Source organism: Stegostoma tigrinum, chromosome 23 (assembly GCF_030684315.1).
Source record: "Stegostoma tigrinum isolate sSteTig4 chromosome 23, sSteTig4.hap1, whole genome shotgun sequence".
Lineage (NCBI taxonomy): Eukaryota > Metazoa > Chordata > Chondrichthyes > Orectolobiformes > Stegostomatidae > Stegostoma > Stegostoma tigrinum.
This window is the reverse complement of record NC_081376.1, coordinates 47,133,347-47,151,486: the sequence shown is the minus strand read 5'-3', so window position 1 is coordinate 47,151,486 and position 18,140 is coordinate 47,133,347. Positions and strand designations below refer to the sequence as shown.

At 42.5% G+C, this 18,140-nt stretch overlaps 1 protein-coding gene across 4 annotated transcripts; it reads left to right on the top strand.

Annotated features, from left to right (window-relative positions):
- The first annotated feature begins 1,032 nt into the window (after positions 1-1,032).
- Positions 1,033-17,725, top strand: smim22 (small integral membrane protein 22). 4 transcript variants are annotated; one of them, XM_048551702.2, is made up of 5 exons: positions 1,033-1,190; positions 4,246-4,352; positions 11,638-11,841; positions 15,560-15,639; positions 16,445-17,725. In XM_048551702.2, exons 3-5 carry the CDS (start codon positions 11,712-11,714, stop codon positions 16,490-16,492), a joined length of 258 nt encoding a protein of 85 aa, XP_048407659.1. In that variant the 5' UTR covers positions 1,033-1,190; positions 4,246-4,352; positions 11,638-11,711; the 3' UTR covers positions 16,493-17,725. The 4 variants fall into 4 exon arrangements, with proteins under 4 accessions (XP_048407659.1, XP_048407658.1, XP_048407662.1 ...); XM_048551705.2 differs by having other exon boundaries at positions 1,038-1,170; XM_048551701.2 differs by lacking the exon at positions 4,246-4,352 and having other exon boundaries at positions 1,035-1,190.
- Positions 17,726-18,140: the final 415 nt, after the last annotated feature.

The window sequence follows — 18,140 nt, the reverse complement described above, 5'->3', positions numbered from 1 at the left end:
TCCTTAGATGACATAGTAGGTCTACAAAATAATGAGGGGTATAGACAAGGTGGATAGCAAGAAGCTTTTTCACAGAGTGGGGGACTCAATTACTAAGGGTCATGGGTTCAAAGTGAGAGGAGGAAAGTTTAAGGGAGATATGCGTGGAAAGTTCTTTACGCAGAGGGTGGTGGGTGCCTGGAACTCATTTCCAGCAGAGGTGGTGGACACAGACACGATAGTGTCTTTTAAGATGTATCTGGACAGGTACATGGATGGGCAGGGAGCAAAGGGCTACAGATCCTGAGAAAGTAGATGACAGGTTGAGACGGAGGATCTTGATCGGTGAAGGCTTGGAGGGCTGAAAGGGCCTGTTCCTGTGCTGTAATTTTCTTTGTGCTTTGAACTGCAGATGCTGGAGAATGTGAGACAACAAGGTGTAGAGCTTAGATGAAGTGGGTTTAAAGGGCAGGGAATATTTTGATTAGGATTTGCAAATGTAATCTTTGACTTTTATTTTAAGGTGGCATATTGGCTGCTTAGTTTTAATTGTTCATGAGGAACTCCCCCATCAGCATTTACAATGGATGTTTCCTGCCTAAACAGGACAGTGACAACCTCACAGGAGTATCGGTGCTGCAGGAGGTTTTCTCTAAATGTACTGCACAAAATTTTGCCAATTTTCTAATTTAAGATCTTGGAATGTGATTAAGTACATCAGACACTTTACGTTATATTGCAGTTTAGTATGAAACAGGTTGTTCCAAAAACCCCATATTCCAGAACAATAGAAACCATTAAAAAAGTCACACGAATCACTTCATAGCCCGTTGATATTAAACTCCCAAACAGTAATGAGAAGCGATTAGGGAAGAAAACATTCTGTGAAAATACAAATTTGGGTTACAGACCAGCTTCTTCATATTAACACAAACTAATTCAGATTTGAAGGCCGGTTACAGGAGCATAATTTTGCAGGAGTTAGTTTTGTGTGTTGAGAGTCAAGCTCCTCCCACTCACACCTATAATTAACACAATGATCCAACCAGGCAATGAGAATGTTGGATGCAATTTAATCAAGGTGTACTTCCCTGACTAGGGTGGGGAAGTTTTAGTCTGAAGCGCTATTCAACGCTCGTAGAACTGCCAAACAAAAACAGAGGGTGAACGCTTTGATGGTTTTGTTTTGAGGTCAGTAAGGAGTGTGCAAGGTAAGACTCAGTGTTGGATTGTGAGGTGTGCTGGAAGCAATTTTAATCATTAATCTTGCGCTTCAGTTTTGTTTCCATTAAGTTGTAGGAGCAATCACCAAACAATCTCTTCTGAAATTGAGAATCACAAACTATTCTGTTCATGCTGTTGCTGTATTCACTTTGTGTTGTGAAGAAGAAAATAATTCAAAGATTTAAGAAACAAATGCTGCATCATTTTCTTGATGAGGCTATGGTTAACTTGGTGTTTATAAATTGATTCAAATGTTGATTTATCAAATCACCTCAGGCTTCATGTGTGAGGCCTGTATTTTTAGGTCAAACTACTTCCTGGTTGATCATGTTTTTTTTAATTTCTCTGCGTCTACCAAGGCACTGCACTGATTTTTATTGTTATCTGCAACATTGATGTGATGACTAAATGTGCAGAAGTATAAATTAAGAATGTGAGTGGGCCACTCTGCCCCTCTGCTCTGATCTATAATTTGATAAGATCAAGATCTAATGGTAGCCACAAAATTCCTCCCTCTGTATGCTTTGACTGCCTTGTCAGGCAAGATATTGTTTCTCTCAGCCTTTAAAATATTTTTTTAAAAATTAAATAATAAACAGAAGAGTTGTTTGTAAAATACAATACAAAATAACACAGAAGAGGGCTCATCGGTAACTAAGTCAGAAGATCAGCTCCATTGATTTTAATAAAATCGAGTTCATTGGAATCTGTAGAAATGGAGGATTAATTTCTTGATAATGGCTGTAAGTAACCCAGGAGAAAAGACAGGGTCTAGGCCCGAAACGTCAGCCTCCCTGCTCTTCTGATGCTGCTTGGCCTGCTGTGTTCATCCAGCTCTACACCGTGTTATCACTTGACACAAAGTAAATTTGGTGCTTCCTTGCTGTTTTCTTTGAACTCCTCTGCCTACAGTGCTAAAAGTGAAAGGCTTTTTTTAACAAAGCTGGGTGAAACCTCCGGGAATGTATCCAACCAGAACTGATGCTTGATTTATGTTGGTCTCTCAAATGTAGGTTGGTTTTTTTCTAACCATCCATGACAGTTTCCCGGTCACCAATAGTTTTCAGTTCCAAGTTCGTTCCTTGCATTTCAATTCTGCCGACTGCCGTGGTAGGGTATGAACCAAGACGTTAACTTCTGGATCACCAGCCCATTGTCTATGCCACTGTCTCCCAATGAAGAGCCCGGTGCATGGGTTTTCCACTGTCAAAGCCCTGTAGTACATCAGGATATTGTGGTACAGCTGTATTCCCGCGGGATTAGTTATCTACAGCTTCCCAGTCTCAGCCTCTTGGAAATGATGTGAAATGCAAACACAGTAGGCGGTGATATTTGAATATTTTTGTTTGAAAGCTGGTCTAATGGTAACATTGTCATTAAAAAGCCCTTTTGGGTTTTACTGATGCCCTGAAGGGAAGGAAAGTGTCTCCTTCCCTGACCTAGTCCACATGTGACTCCAGACCTATAGCAATGTGATTGACTACCCTCTGGGCAATTAGGGTTGGGCAGTAGATAACAGTGTGCTCAGTGACATCCACATTCTGTGAGCAAGTAAATTAAACAAGCTGGAAAACTGATTTTAAAAGAAGAGAAGACTTGCATTTATATAGCGCTATTCATGATGTCTCAACGATCTCAACAGCAAATTCAGTACCTTTTGTGGTTATTATTGTATTGCTGAAAACTGTGCCAATTTAGTGAGTGGCTCAGTGATTAGCACTGCAGCCTCACAGCGCCAGGGACCCGGGTTCAATTCCAGCCTCGGGCAACTGTCTGTGTGGAGTTTGCACATTCTCCCCATGTCTGTGTGGGTTTCCTCCAGGTGCTCCAGTTTCCTCCCACAGTCCAAAGATATGCAGATTAGCTGAGCTAAATTGCCCTGTAGTGTCCAGGCTAGGTGGGTTAGCCATTGGAAATCCAAGGTTACAGGCTTAAGTGCTGTTTGGAGGATCAGTGTGAACTCAATGGGCTGAATGGCCTATTTCAAACAGTGGATTCTATGAAATTACTCCCAGCGAGTTGTCACAAATACTGAGAATGAGAGAAACTCATCAGGTCTGACGGTCTCTGCGTCTCTGTCCTCAGATGCTGCTAAACCAGCATTCCTGGTGCTTTGTTTCAGATTTCCATCTCCCACAGTATATTGCCTTTATTCAAATTCCTTCAGGTAACGTTGAGATAATCTCTTTGTTTTTGAGATATTAGTTGAGGGATAAATACTGAACTGGCACCAGGAACAACATCCTGCTCCTCTTCAAAATAATACCATCCAGGTAAACACCTCATTCTAAAAATAACAGCACCCCTGACAGTGCAGCACTTCACTGAGGCTTGATCTTTGAGTTCAAATTCTGGAGTCGGACTCGAAATGAGTGGAACCATACCACGGCTAGGAGCATTAATGCCACAGCAAAAGCTGGCAATGTTTTTAAAGGTGGTACACAGCTCTGCATATAAACAAAATGGCACGTAGAGATTTACACTTTTGATTTAAGCGTTATTGTCACCAGTACTCAAGTACAGGAGTACAGTGCAAGTGCATAATGTCACCATAGATGGCACCACCTTGAGTACAAAGGTGCCCGGGTATAAAAGAATTAGGAACAAGCCGTCACATTTAAGGAAATAAAGTTTTTAAAAATAAAGCAGTATTTAGCATAAGTAGAAAAATAAAGTTAATATTACAGGTCTTTCTAGTATTAAGTGGAAACATAAAAGTATGTGGGTAGAAGTTCAACAGTCTTTAAATGTACTCCCTACAATGGCTCAGAAAGAACATGGGTTTAACATAAGCAGATTCTAAACAAGGCCTCACACCTAACATGCATCATCTGACCTAAAATGTCACCTCTCCTTTGCACTAATAAAACCTTTAGTCCTCTCAGGGCAGTAACTTGAAAGAAATTCGGGGATTTACATATGCATACTATTCAATTAAAACCTTCCAACTGATTAAAGATTTAACAGCAATCTTAGGCTTGTTAGATACATCCTCATCGGTTGTGTGATCTTTTTACTTATAAATTCTGTGTCTGATACTAGCTCCCTCACTAACGCCCAAGGAAGGAGAGAGGCTCCACAAGCTCGCGATTTCAAATAAACCTGTTGGACTATAACCTGGAGTCATGTGATTTCTGACATCACTTGAGGTATAGACTTCAAATATTTCCCTGGCAGCAGATTACTGTTCTTGTGGGGTGTGGGGGAGAGACTCAACTGTACTTTTTGGCAGGGGTCAGTTTGGAAATCTGTTGAAAGGGAATGTTGAAGGTATATTTCTGAAAGGGCATTAGGTTTATTTGATGCCCCTAGAAAAGCTAATAACTTGACGTTGAAGGGGACTTTCTCAGTTTTAGCAATCCATGACAAATTTGAACTTTTGACTTGAATAATCTGAATTACAAACACAGCAAGCCTTGAACTTTGAGCTGAAACCTTTCACAATCCAGCAATCCTGACACTGTGAAATGTTTGGGAATGAAAACTGACTCAAGGGGGAAATTGAACTTACTCTGGTCTCCCATGGCAACACAGGCAGGTGGATGTTTACCTGCAATGATGTTGTGCAACTCAAATTACTTTAAACAGCCCCATTTTATTTTTTTATGGAGGGTTAAGAGGGTTGGAAGTGAGCTGGTATCATACTATATCACTAGCAACTCTGCTGTCCATGAACACACAACACAGTCTACAAACTAATTGTAGCCCTTACCTCTTGATACGTACAAAGTAGGAACAAGGGCAGGCCACTCAGCCCATCATGTTTGCTCTTCCATTCAATAAGATCATGCCTGATCTGATTTTTAATCTCAACTCTACATTCCTGTACATCTCCAATAATCTTTATTCCCTTGGTCATCAAGAATCTATCTAGCTCTACCTGAAAAATACTGAAAGATTTAGCAAGCACTGCCTTTCTGAGGAAGGAATTTCCAGAGGCGTAATGCTCTGAGAGGAAACGAATGTTTCCTCACTTTCTGTTTTAAGTGGGCATCCCCTTATTTTTAAACTATAACCTTTAGCCCCAGATATTTCCACAGCAGGAAACATCCACTCCACGTCCACCTGGTCAAATCCCCTCAGGATGTTGTTTGTTTCGATTGAGTCACCTTTTCCAAACTTTTCCCAAACTCCGATGGTTCCAGAACCAGCCTGTGCTCACAAGGCAATCCCTATGTTTCAAATCAGAGATTCTAGATTTTCCCCTCAAGAGGAGATGTCCTTTCCAGGTCCATTCTGTCAAAACCCCATCAGGATTTTTGAGGTTTCGATCAACTTGTCTGAACTCGAGCGGGTACAGACCGAGCCTGTCCAACCTTTGCTGCTGGGAAGTCTTGCACCACAGCCATGAGAAACCTCGATCAGAGCAAGGAGCTGAAGCTTGCTGCCCTTTAACGTTACAAAGTCGGTGAAAATGGGAAAATCTCTTGTTGGAGACATGAATGTCCTCCTGCGGAGTACGATTTTGCTGTCTTTTGTGACCAGTCAAGTCAATAGACAATACTGTGGCTCTGACACACATCAAGAATGGAGGTGTATAATTACACAGATATAATAAACTATCACAGGAAATTTAAAAACAAATCAACCCACCCTTTCCAGGTATTAGTCGACTTCATAGAATCGCTACAGTGTGGAAACAGGCCCTTCAGCCCAAGCCACCCCTCAGAGCATCCTACCCAGACCCATCCGCCTAATCTACACATCCCTGGGCAATTTAGTGTGGCCAATCCACCTAACCTGCACATCTTTGGATTGTGGGAGGAAACCCATGCAGACGCTGAGAGAATGTGCAAACTCCACACAGACAGTCACCAGAGGGTGGAATTGAACGCAGGACCCTGGGGCTGTGAGGCTGCAGTGCTAACCACTGAGCCACCCCAGCTAGTGACGCTTCATGCTGCCCACAATACATTTACGTCCTTCTCGAAGTACTTAGACCCATACTATGCAAGGCACTCCTGATGGAGTCTCACAATAGAATGTAAAGCATAATCTCCTGACGTTTGTATTTAATTTCTCTTGCATTAATAGAAATCATTCTGTTAGCTTTAAACTGGTGAGGAGAGGGAGCCATGTGACTCTTTGTCTGACCTGATCATCTGTGATGTTAACTGAGCTGATGTATGTGACCTAACTTGTTTGTGTTTGTTATCTGCATTCATCCTCTAACTCGGGAGGAAGCAACGGCCTGCTGGTATTATTGTTAGACCTATTACTCTGGGGACCCAGGTTCAAATCCTCATAAGCAGATGTGGAGATTGAACCCCTTTCTATATTTCTTTTTGGGAAAGGAAAATATTCAACAGTCTCACTGAAGTATGAGGGCAGGAAATCCTCTTTTTTTTTAAACCTGGTTTGACCTCCACATGACTCCAGACCCTTAGTAATGTGGTTGTATCTGAGCAGTCCTCTGGTCAATAAACACTGGCTGGACCAGCGATAGCCAAATGCCGCAGATGAATTAAAAATAACTAGCCTGAGGCAGTGGTGATGGAGAAATTTGGCAAGCTTACCTTCGTTGGTGAGAACATTAGAGTTGGGACGTCATGTTGTAGCTGTACAGAATGTTGGTAGGCTACTTTTAGAATACTATGTCCAATTATTGTCCCCCTTCTCTATAGGAAGGATGCTGTTAAACTTGAGAGGGAGCAAAAAGATTTAGAAGGATGTTGCTGGGGTCAGAAGGTTTGAGCTACAGGGAGAGGGTGAATAGGCCAGGGCTTTGCTCCCTGGACCGTCAGAGTCTGAAGGGTGACCTTCTGGAGGTTCATAAAATCCTGAGGGTCGTGGACAGGCTTTTATCGAGTGTGGGAGAGTCCAAAACTAGAGGGCATAGGTTTAAGGTGGGAGGGGAAAGATATAAGAAGTACGTGAGGGGCAACTTTTTCATGCAGAGGGCGGTGCATGTATGGAATGAGCTGCCAGAGGAAGTGGTGGGGGCTGTTACAATTACAGCATGTAAAGGGCATCTGGATGGGTACATGAATAGAAAGGGTTTAGGGGGCTGTGGGGCAAATACTGGCAAATGGGACTAGATTAATTGAGGGTATCTGGTTGGCATGGTCGAGTTGGGCTGAAGGGTATGTTTCTGTACTCTATATCTCTGACTGTGAATGCTCAAACAGTGTCAGGAATGCTTCGTCTGATTGTGGCAAACTTATTTACGGAAACGAAACCCAGATTCCTGCTCCTCTGATGCTGCTTGGTCTGCTGCGTCCATCCAGCTCTACACCTTGCTAACCCAGACAAACTGATGCTTTCAGTGGCTGCTTGACAGTGTTTGAATGCCAACTGTTTTCAATGCAACTTGGCAAAGACAAGAAGCTCCTAGACTTCTCTGCCAGTACATTAGGAAACATTGTCTCAGTCTTTGCCCCAACCTCTCTTTCTCTCCACCTCCCCCAACGCTTCACCCAAGTTAGCAGCTAAATGTTAAATACTCGTTTTCAAAAGGTTCCCCTCTGAGCCTTCCTGTAGGTTTTGTTGGAAGACATAGTTTCTTCTGATAAAATGCAGCGGTGACAAAAACGGTCCAGTCCAAATTACACCGTGTTAGAAAATTCCTCTGCACACAGCCCTTGTTTTGATCTTGAGGGGTGACTGGAAATTCTCAACTTCCCCACAGCAACAGCAGGAGGAAGTTGTGTGGCTTGAAATACCTGGCTTGAGTTCATTTGCATTTACAAAAGCGAACCTTGACCAGTCTTCTGTTGCATACGTTGTTATGGAAGTCTACAGCTGGAACGTGGCCATGTTGCAGTGAGTATTTTATCTCCCCACTCAAGTTCCTGCTGATAGAATCATACGGCATGGAAACAGACCCTTCCACCCAACTCGTCCCTGCTGACCAGATATACTTAATAGTTGCTGGATTAATAGTCCAAAGACCCAGGTAACATTCAGGCATCAACCCTGCCAGAGGTATGTTTTTGGGGAGTGGGTGGGAAACTGAAGTTGAGGCCAAGGCGTGATCGGCCATGATCATATTAAATGGTGGGGTAGGTTTGAGGGGCTGAAAGGCCTGCTCCTGCTCCTAGTTCTTATGGGAGACATGGTAGGAATTTGAATTCAATTCTTTTTAAATCTTAATTTAAGAATCTAAAGATAACCATGGAAGCATTGATGGGAGTGGGTGGAGAAACCCATCTGGTTTCACTGATGTCCTTTAGGGAAGGAAACTGCCATCCTTACCTGGTCTGGCCTACATGTGACTCCAGACCCACAGCAATGTGGTTTGCTCTCAGCCTAGCCAATGATCCACACCTCCCGTGAATCAGTTAAAAAATCAAACAAATGGTGTGGGTTACAACTTTGTTGGGAGTAACATTTCGGATTCCTGTTAACAGAAGCTAAAGCTGTGATGAGGTGCAGTGTTTTGGAGATTCAGATTGGAGCATTTCACCTGCAGCCTGTATTTATGATCCTAGTTTTGGGCTTGATTACCAATGGAAATATAGAGTCATAGAATCCCTACAGTGTGAAAACAGGCCATTCAGCCCAACAAGTCCACACTGGCCCTCTGAAGAGCATCCCACCCAGACCCATTATCCTTCCCCTGATTTCCCATGTATAACCCAAACATCACTGAACACTACGGGCAATTTAGCATGGACAATCCACCCCAGCCTGCACATCTTTGGACTGTGGGAGGAAACAGGACCACCGAGAAGAAACCCACGCAGACATGGGGAGAATGTGCAAACTCCACACAGACAGTCGCCTGAGGGTGGAATTGAACCCGGGTCCCTGGTGCTGTGAGGCTGCAGTGCTAATCACTGAGGCACCGTGCCACCCATATCTTCGCTACTGTTACCCTAATCAGCCCCTCGTAATTTTAAAGCTGTCCTCTCGTTTGACTTTCCTGCAAGGAAGGTTGGAAAACCAGAGGAGATGTATTAGAGACTTGGGAGGCCTGTGGGGACAGTTCAGGGTCTGGAATGCATTGCCCGGCAGGCTGATAGAGGCAGAATCGATCAGTTTTTAAAAGAATGAAAATTTACAGAGATACGGGCAGGAAAGTGGGACTGACTGTGTTGTTCTTGAACAGGATGTGCTGAGTGGTTTTCTCTATCATTAGCATTCCACAGTTCTGTAACACATGACCCATCATGTGTATCCAGCTCTGAGCTGCTGTACTAAGTTACCCAGTGTTTGAAATTGCACAAACTGTTTAAGTGACACTACTGCACCTCTGATTTTTGAAAGACAGTTTCATTGTAGAGCTGTGCAGCACAGAAATAGACTGTTTCATCCAACTTGTCCATGTCAACCAAATATTGTCCATTAACCTTGTCCCATTTGACCCATATTCCTCTAAACCTTTCCTATTCATGTACCCATCCAGATGCATTTTAAATGCTGTTATTGAACCAGCCTCCACCACTTCCTCTGGCAGTTCACTCTGTACCCTCACCACCCTCTGTGTGAAAAAGTTACCCCTTGGGTCCCTTTTAAATTGTCTCCTCTCACCTCAAACCTATACCCTCTAGTTTTGGACTCCCCCACCCTGGGGAAAAGACCTTGAGTGTTCACCCTATCCATGCTTCTCATGATTTTATAAACTTCTATAAGGTCACCCCCTCAGCCTCTGAAGCTCCAGGGAAAATAGCCCCAGCCTATTCAGCCTGTCCCTATAGCTCAAACCCTCCAGCCCTGGTACCATCTTTGAAAATCTTTTCTGAACCCCTTCAAGTTTCACAACAACTTTTCTGTAGCAGAGAGACCGGGTTGCACACGGTATTCTAAAAGTGGATTAACTAAGATCCTGCACAGCCTGCAACATGACCCCACCTCCCCACCCCCACCCCCAACTAGACTCATTGCACTGTCTGATGAGGGCAAGCGTGCAAAAGGCAAGCATTCATTTTCTGAAGAAGGGCCTAGGCCTGAAACATCAGCCTTCCTGCTCCTCTGATGCCGCTTGGCACGTTGTGTTCATCCAGCTCTACACCTTGTTATCTCTTTCTGCAAAACCCTTTTTCGCTATCCTATCTACCTGCAACTCCACTTTCAAGGAACAATGAACCTGCACTCCAAGCGCTCTTTCCCAGGACCCTACCAATAAGTCCTGCCCTGATTTGCCCAATCAAAATGCAGCACCTCAGACCTTTTTTTAAACTAAATTAAATGCCACATGCCACTCCAGCCCGTGTGCCCATCTGATCAAGGTCCCATTGTACTTTGAGATATGTTAAGACCTAGCAACACGTGTGTTTACGCTGGTATGTAATCGGGAGTTCTGCAGTTTAATCTTTGTTGGTGACTTTATCGGCTGCACGTGTGGGTTTCATGGGGGAAAAGAAATACTCATGGGCGATAACGTTTATAAACAGTGGACAGATTCCATGTGAACGATATTGGATCTTCACGAATGAAAGTTGGCAACTCTCCTGTGGTGGAGAATCCTTGTACAAGTTAATTTATCTAAGCGAGCAAATGTCACCAACAGACTATCAGGAACATTAAACTTGCATTACATTTTAGCAGGTTTATTTTGAGGTGTAGGGGTAGTTGCAGGTAAACAGGATAATGAAAAAGGGTTTTGCATGCTTGTCTTCATGAGTCAGTGCATTGAGTGTAGGAGTTGGGAATTTGTGTTGTGGGTTGGACAAGAGATTGTTTAGGCCACCTTTGAAATCCTGCATTCAATCCTTGGGTTCAAGCCTCATCTGCTCCAGAGGTGTGTGATAACATCTCTGTACACCTACAACATCACCTATAACATTACAGCTGTCATGAAGCAAAGATGGTTCAAGAATTGAGCTACATTTCCCTCAATGACTGTAACTGACAAAAATATGGCAGGTAAACAATTGAAATGGGCTCACAACACATTCACACTTTAATCATATTAGAGTTTACTCACTTATTTGCTTCAAAAACATAGTTCATTCATAAAATATGTGAAAGTGCAACACAATGTTCATATACAACACTGGTGTGTGCCCTAATTATTTAAATTGCAGCTTATATTTACAATACATCAAAGAGTTCCTTTTTATAAAGTATTGTAATGTTTTTAAACAGCCTGTCCAGGGAGTAGGTGGGACTTGAACCCAGGCCTTCTGACTCAGGGGGAGAGACATGATCACTGCATCATAGGAGACCCAAGATGTTGCTTGTATATTGACTTCAAGGGGCCTTTAACAAAGCTTCCTGCAGCTACGCGGTTAGCGTGTAAATGCAGCCTGAAGCCAGGGAGCAAGGGGAGTCTGACAACAGTTAATATAGCAGAATTGCTACAGCAGATGAGGATGAGGCCATGCAGCCCACCATTTCTGGGCTAGAATGTTCAATCATCCAAGGACAGGCTTCTCTGAAATGCATTTTATTTAGATGGCAAAGTGCTAGAAGTAACATGGTTACATTCTTTTGCAGATTCTTTCTGAGCGATAAACTTGGAAATGATGGGTTCTGTTCTGTGTTTTGCAGTTCACAGTGTTTGCCTGAGGTGGAGAACAACGCAGCAGCTTTGAGCAATTTCAGACACCGCCAGTGTGGTGGAGATGGCTGACCAGGATCTGGGCACTGAGATTGAAGCCCAATTCAATGATGTTGTAAGAAGATTACAGAGCAAGCAGCTTTTCCAGTCCAACTGGGATATTGCCACATTTGCCATTTTCTTTATTTTCATTGGTAAGCTGCCAAGCTTTATGTAATTAGCGTGAACAAAGACAAAATACTGTGCAAAATGAGACTTTTGTAATGAGGCTGTCACTTTAAGAGGTTATTTTGTCTTTTTTTTTGGAGAGAGCTTGTAATGCAGAAATGTGGAGCTGTCTCTAGGAAAGTAAACAATTTGTGAGGACTTGAGGGTTTTTTTTAAAAACATTGGAACAAAGAAAACAGCCTGGATTTGGCCCGCTCTCACAGACCAGACTTTCTAATTTTTAAGGTTTAGTTTTGAGCAGAAGCCTTTGGGGTCTCAAAAGAATTGGAAGATTCAGTGAATGTCTCCTAGCTGCTATTCTGTCTAACTCTTCTCTTTAGCATAAACAGCATGGCATAGGATTGCAGAGCCTGAAGATGACCATTGAATGAGATTGTGGCTAACCCTCCTAACTCGCGGAAGGTTTAGTTTTTGATTACAAGGCACTCTGTTAAAACAGAATGACTTGAAGTTTGAGATCTCTGCAATGTTTAAATCACGCACTTCCATTGGATCATATTTTAATGGGTGTGGTGAGGAACCATACTCACTGCGCCTCATAGATGGTGCTGTTACTTCTGCCCCATTATTCATTTGCTGGACAGACTCCACGACTGGTCCCTGCTTTGGAGAAGATAGAATGCTTAGGGAATCCCAAAGATGCTCAACCTTAGGGTTTACATTGTAAATCTCCTCAGCTTGTGGAATATTGGCAAATCCCCCATTTTCCTCAGAACTGCCCGTCCTACAGTAGCCTTGGGCATTCCCGTAAGACTCTCATAGTTAGCTCCAGCCTAATGAATGGAAGGGGAGTTACCACCTCCTGGGTCATTGGCTGACCTTTCCAAACAGGGGCTGCGGCCAGGCTGCATATTCCCGATTATTTGCCGTAGATAGCCTGCATTTGTGGGACATTCCGACACATGGTGCCTCCCCCTGCTCTTGGGTGGTATTCACAGGAATTGTGATGGGCACAGCTAGCAGTATCATAGCCACCTTGCATTACCTCAAAAGGTACCTGCTGTTTAAAACAAATATCAAAGCAAATATAATTTGTTTAACTTGTTAAATGTAACCGTTGACTGTGCTATAACTGGTACCGGTTCCGGCTGCTAAGCTGTAAGAAGTTTAGACCCAGCACCCTTTGGGAATTCCAGACTTGATACAGGAAAAGGAGAGGCCTGAATGCCTTCACTAATCACAGGATATGAACTCTGTGGAGTCAGCTTCATCATTTAAGGAGAAAACAAAAAACAATGCTCCCGGGCAGCTCAGTAAGGCATAAACAATTCTTTGGCTTCAGCTTCCACCCCTCAGTACGGTGGCTCAGTGGTTAGCACTGCTGCCTCATCACACCAGGGACCTGGGTTTGATTCCACTGTTGGATGGCTGTCTGTGTGGAGTTTGCGCATTTCCTCTGGGTTCCACAGTCTAAAGATGTGTGGATTAGATGGTTTGGCTGTTGGAGTTATTCATTAATCGGATGAGGGCATTGCTGGCCAGGCAGCATTTAATGCCCATCCCTAACTGTCCAGCGAGCAGTTCAAGGGTAACCACAGTGCTGTGATGTAGGCCGGACCAGGCAAGGATAGCAGTTTCCTTCCCTGAAAAGGACATTAGGGAACCAGATCGTTTCCAACAATGGACAATGATTCGTGATCATTATATTCTTAATTCCAGATTATTATTAAATTCAAATTCCACCATCAGCCACGGCAAGATTTGAACCCAGGTCCCCAGAACATTATCTGGCTCTCGGGATTTAACAGTCCAGCGTAAATACCACTAGGCCATCACTTCTCCAGAAAATGGAAGGCTCTGGCGGTGTGGATCGAGGTGGAATGCTCTTCAGGAGGTCAGTGCGGACTGGAGGAGCTGAATGGGCTGCAGGGATTCTAATCCTGAATCAGTACATCTGGCATCAGTGTGGACACTCCAACTCTTGAAGCAACAAAGGCTAAAAGTGCAATTCCATTTCAGCTTCAATCAGTTGTTGAGCCGTGCACGCAAGGGAGATACTGACTGGCAATTTTGATGGACACCAAACATAAGATGATCAACAAAGAACGCAAACCTCAATGGAGTCCTGTGCCTGATGAAAGGCCTTAATCTTGCCCTGGCCATTTAATAAAAAAAACACCTTCCCCCATCCAAAGGACCAATACAACACCTCATGGCACCAGCCCACCCCAGCCATTTGGCACAGGCTTAGCTATGTCATTGTCTGAGCCAGTGAAGTGAGAATGTCCATATCTCCCATTTTCCAACAGGACCTGACAGCTGCTGGACTGACCATTATCTAATGTGGCCTCCCACCTCCGAGGGGGGAAAATCGGCAGCAGCAGAAACTCTGTCACAGGAAAGTTTAATGTCAATGGACGCAGAGGCTCCTGAAAGAAAAACCGATTCAGTCAGCGCCTCTCAGTCAATGAAGAGGGGACACACACAGTCCCTGGTCTGTACTTAAACCCTTCAAAAACCAACACACTCAAAAAGCGACTCCAGCAGCAAAGATACAGCCCAGTTTGAGGAGAGTGCCTACTAAATGCCAGCTTGCTAAACTGGAAACAGCGCCAACATCAGAAGGATGTGTTTTTGGAGACAGAAGGCCAAAGGACCAATCCAGAAAAAACAATTTCCTAAAGAACAGTAGGTGGCCAAAAACAGCACAGTAATTCAGCAATCTTTGACAGCTCTGACAATTCTTCAGAGCTGCCCATACCCTCAACGTTTGCCAGAGTAGATTCACACTTTTTTAGCCTTTATTGCTTCGAGTTGAAGCGCCACACTGACGCCTGATGTACTGATTCCAGGTTAGAATCCCTACAGCGTGAAAGCAGGCCATTCGGCCCATCCCGTTCACACTAACCCTCTGCAAGAGCTTTAGAACAGAGAAGAACATATTGAGGACAGGGATTTGAAGATTCAACAAGGTCCATGGCACAAATGCTTTTTTTTCAGCAATACTGTACTTTCAAACAACATTGAGTATTACACAGTACCGTTAGACAGCTTCGTCTAAGAGTTCCAACTCTTAATGGAGTGCCTGTGTCACCTGTTAACTTATCAGAGTCAACGCCCAGACTTGACCAATCAAACATGGTGTTTAGGTTTTATAATCAAACATAGAATAACCAACGCATTTCAATACGACACAGTGCAGCAAAACCCTATTTATCAGTATTCCATTGGCTAAACAATTGTGCGGTAGCTGCATATTTAATGTTACGCTGAAACACTGGGTTAATGGCTGTATCTGTTTCTTCATACTCTGCCAGCAATGTAAAGAATTGCAACAATAGATGCTTTTTTGGGGGAGAAAAACGCATAATAATAAAGCTCCTCTTCATCCTTCTGAAGATGTGATTTTTGTTTTAAAAAAGGGAGTATTCGTTACAATATTTCCACTTCCACATGCAGTCAGTCCAAATGTACTGATGTCACCTTTAAAATAACAGAAGTGTTGCAGGCACCCAGGGTTTTAAGAGTTTGACAGAATGAGTGTCAGTCATCCTACCATGACCACATCTGAGATTTTTGATGCTTTCAAATGAACCTGTTCAAAGATTATTGCACATCCTTGCAACAGTAGGACTGGAACCTTGGCCTTCTGGTTTAGAGATGTGGTGCAGTGGTAATGACCCTAAAGCTTGACTCAAATATGTAATCTGCATTGTCATGAATTTCTTTGTTTCCTTTAATTAGGTGCAGTGCTGACTCTGATCCTCTTGGTCCTAATTCGCTGTTGCTGGGGTTTCTGTTTTTCTTCATCACCAAGAAAGAAGGTGTGTTTATTTTTAAAAACTCAATTAGTTTATGAATTTCTAATTGACACTTCCCCCAGAAATCTTTTGTCAATCCACACACCTCCAATAACCAAGGGGAAGATGAACGTATACAAGGGCTCTCTCTCCCTGGAACCCAGTGATGCCTCATGGATGGAAAAATTCCAGGCCTCCTTTTGCAATAAGATGATCAAAAGCCTACCTTCTCTTGCAGTAAAGTGGTAGCGTCCCTACCGCTGGGCAAGGAGGCCCAGGTTCAAGTCTCTCCTGCTCTGCACGTGCTTTTTTTAAAGTGTAGTTTTATCATACAAAACCAAAATGACTTTTTTTTTGTTTTTAACACCAGTCATCACCCAAACAATAAGATTGAGTTGTAATATCTGTTATTCAGCTAATGAGCAATTACCTGACTGAAAGAGTTGGACAACAAGCTGAAATTCAAAGCATTAGTCCTTCTGCATAATTAGGTTTTTTTGCATAGATGCGTTGTTCTATTTGCCAGTTTCTTTTTTAGAAAGCATCTTGTGCCAGAAGCTGATGTCACTGTGCCATCTGTTGCTTTCTGCAGAATTGTCTTTTCAAATTATTTGTATATCTATTGTTAGTGTGGTACAATGCCGTGACACGACGTGTTAGTGTCAGCATTATTTCCGTGCCATAAAACAAACTGGTATAAACAAAGGGAGGTTTGAACCTCCAGGGAAAAATTACTTAACTGAAAGAAACAGATATTTGAATATCATAGCAGAATAAGAACATTGCAAATGGTAAATATTGATCAGTTGACAGCCATTTTCTCTTTCAGCATGGAAAACAGAAGGTGGGTGTGGACAACCGGGCATTGGAACCTTAGAATCTGGATGGGATATTCGACCAGAAACCACCACAATTAGCAACGTCGTGCACAAGGGAGTTTGTTGTTAAGCCCATACAAAGACTGCACCATTAAAGTTATTTCAATAGGCACTCTTTCTGAATGTAACCCAAATATGAAATCTAACATCTTCAGCTGGCCTGCATAATATTGGCTTAACTGCACTTTTTCATTTGTAACTTCATACGTATTGGCAATTATCTATTGCAGGTTTAATCACAAAAAAAACTAAATCATGCACTTTTATCCATTTCATGAATTTCTTTTTGTCTACAAAAAAATCCATTTAGCTGAGTTGAATGAAACTTTGTAATTTAAAATCATTGACATCAAACAGGTGATTATGTTTTGACCTGTCCCACACGTATCAAACACAATTATCCTCAAAATTACTGCTAGCTTATAGCAACCAAAAAAGGCTAAATGTTATGGAACTAGGCATTGTGTTGTGCTAAAGTCCAGAGAAATTAAAGTTGGATCATAAGCATGCAGCTTATGTACAATTCACTGATGTTGGGAAATAAAGAGAATCATAGTGTAAGTCACAAATTGCCACTGTACCACAAATGTGGGCATTCAAGCCCTTTATTTTGTTTGGAAGCAATGGATCTAATGGGTCGTTTGTACCTTAGATTATTAGTTGATATCACTATTTTGTGCAAGTTTAATCATTCCAGTGCAAACTTCCCAATGCATTGAGCAGGCATAAACCAAGTTACAGTGCATAATTGCTTCTCGCAGGCTGCTTTCAGCTTATCAAGCACCAATGCTGCAAAATGCACTGCTTGATTTTTTCATCACAGCTGATAGCAAGCAACTATCACTTTTAGTAACAAAATAAACCTGTCACTGTGAGCCTTGACATTTCCCCTTTCTGCTCGCAAACTCAGGCAAGAGTTAATTTGTTTTGTGATGGTGGGGTGAAGTTAATTAAGAGAACAAGACTGAGCCTACGCACCAAATAGACAACTTACTTCTAAAACTCTGCAGGGCTTCACCAATCATGTCTGGCAAGACAATCTGGAAGATTAATCTTTCTAAAACAAGGCAGTAATTGTTACACAACTAAGATTTGATCATTATTTTTGGAGTGGGCATTGGAAAGCATATATGTGCAGCATCTTGACGTTCAAGCTTACCAGCTGTAATATATGTAACTCTGAATATTAGTTGTTAATTACTTTTCATTCTAAAATAAACTGATGGATCACATACTGCTGTTTTAAGAGCGCAGTCTGTTCAAACTCAGTTGTGTTCACAGCAACAGCATAAATTAGTCACTATCAGCAAGTTACTCTATCACAATAAGTCAGTGTTTTATCCAAACTAGAGGAACACTGAAGAAATTTAAAAAATCATTTGGCACACTGGTAGTCTCCCACCTCTGGACCAGGAAGAAGTCAGTATTCAAACCCCATCATCTGCTCCAAACATCTGTTATAACATCGCTGAAGAGACTGATAAGAAAATCTCATTAGAACATAATTTTCACATTTTGTCTGAAAGATTTTAAACACACATTAAGTTTATAATTCCTAATTTTCAATTCCATTTGTTAACACAAATGGCTAAAAGGAAATCTCAAATTTGCAGATAAAGGACGATAATTAAGTTAATGATTAATTTC

Coding starts and splice junctions, on each gene's coding strand:
- smim22 (XM_048551702.2), top strand. CDS start 11,712: ATGGCTGACCAGGATCTGGGCACTGAGATTGAAGCCCAATTCAATGAT. Junction 11,842..15,559: donor CATTTTCTTTATTTTCATTG/GTAAGCTGCCAA, acceptor TCCTTTAATTAG/GTGCAGTGCTGACTCTGATC. Junction 15,640..16,444: donor CTTCATCACCAAGAAAGAAG/GTGTGTTTATTT, acceptor TTTCTCTTTCAG/CATGGAAAACAGAAGGTGGG.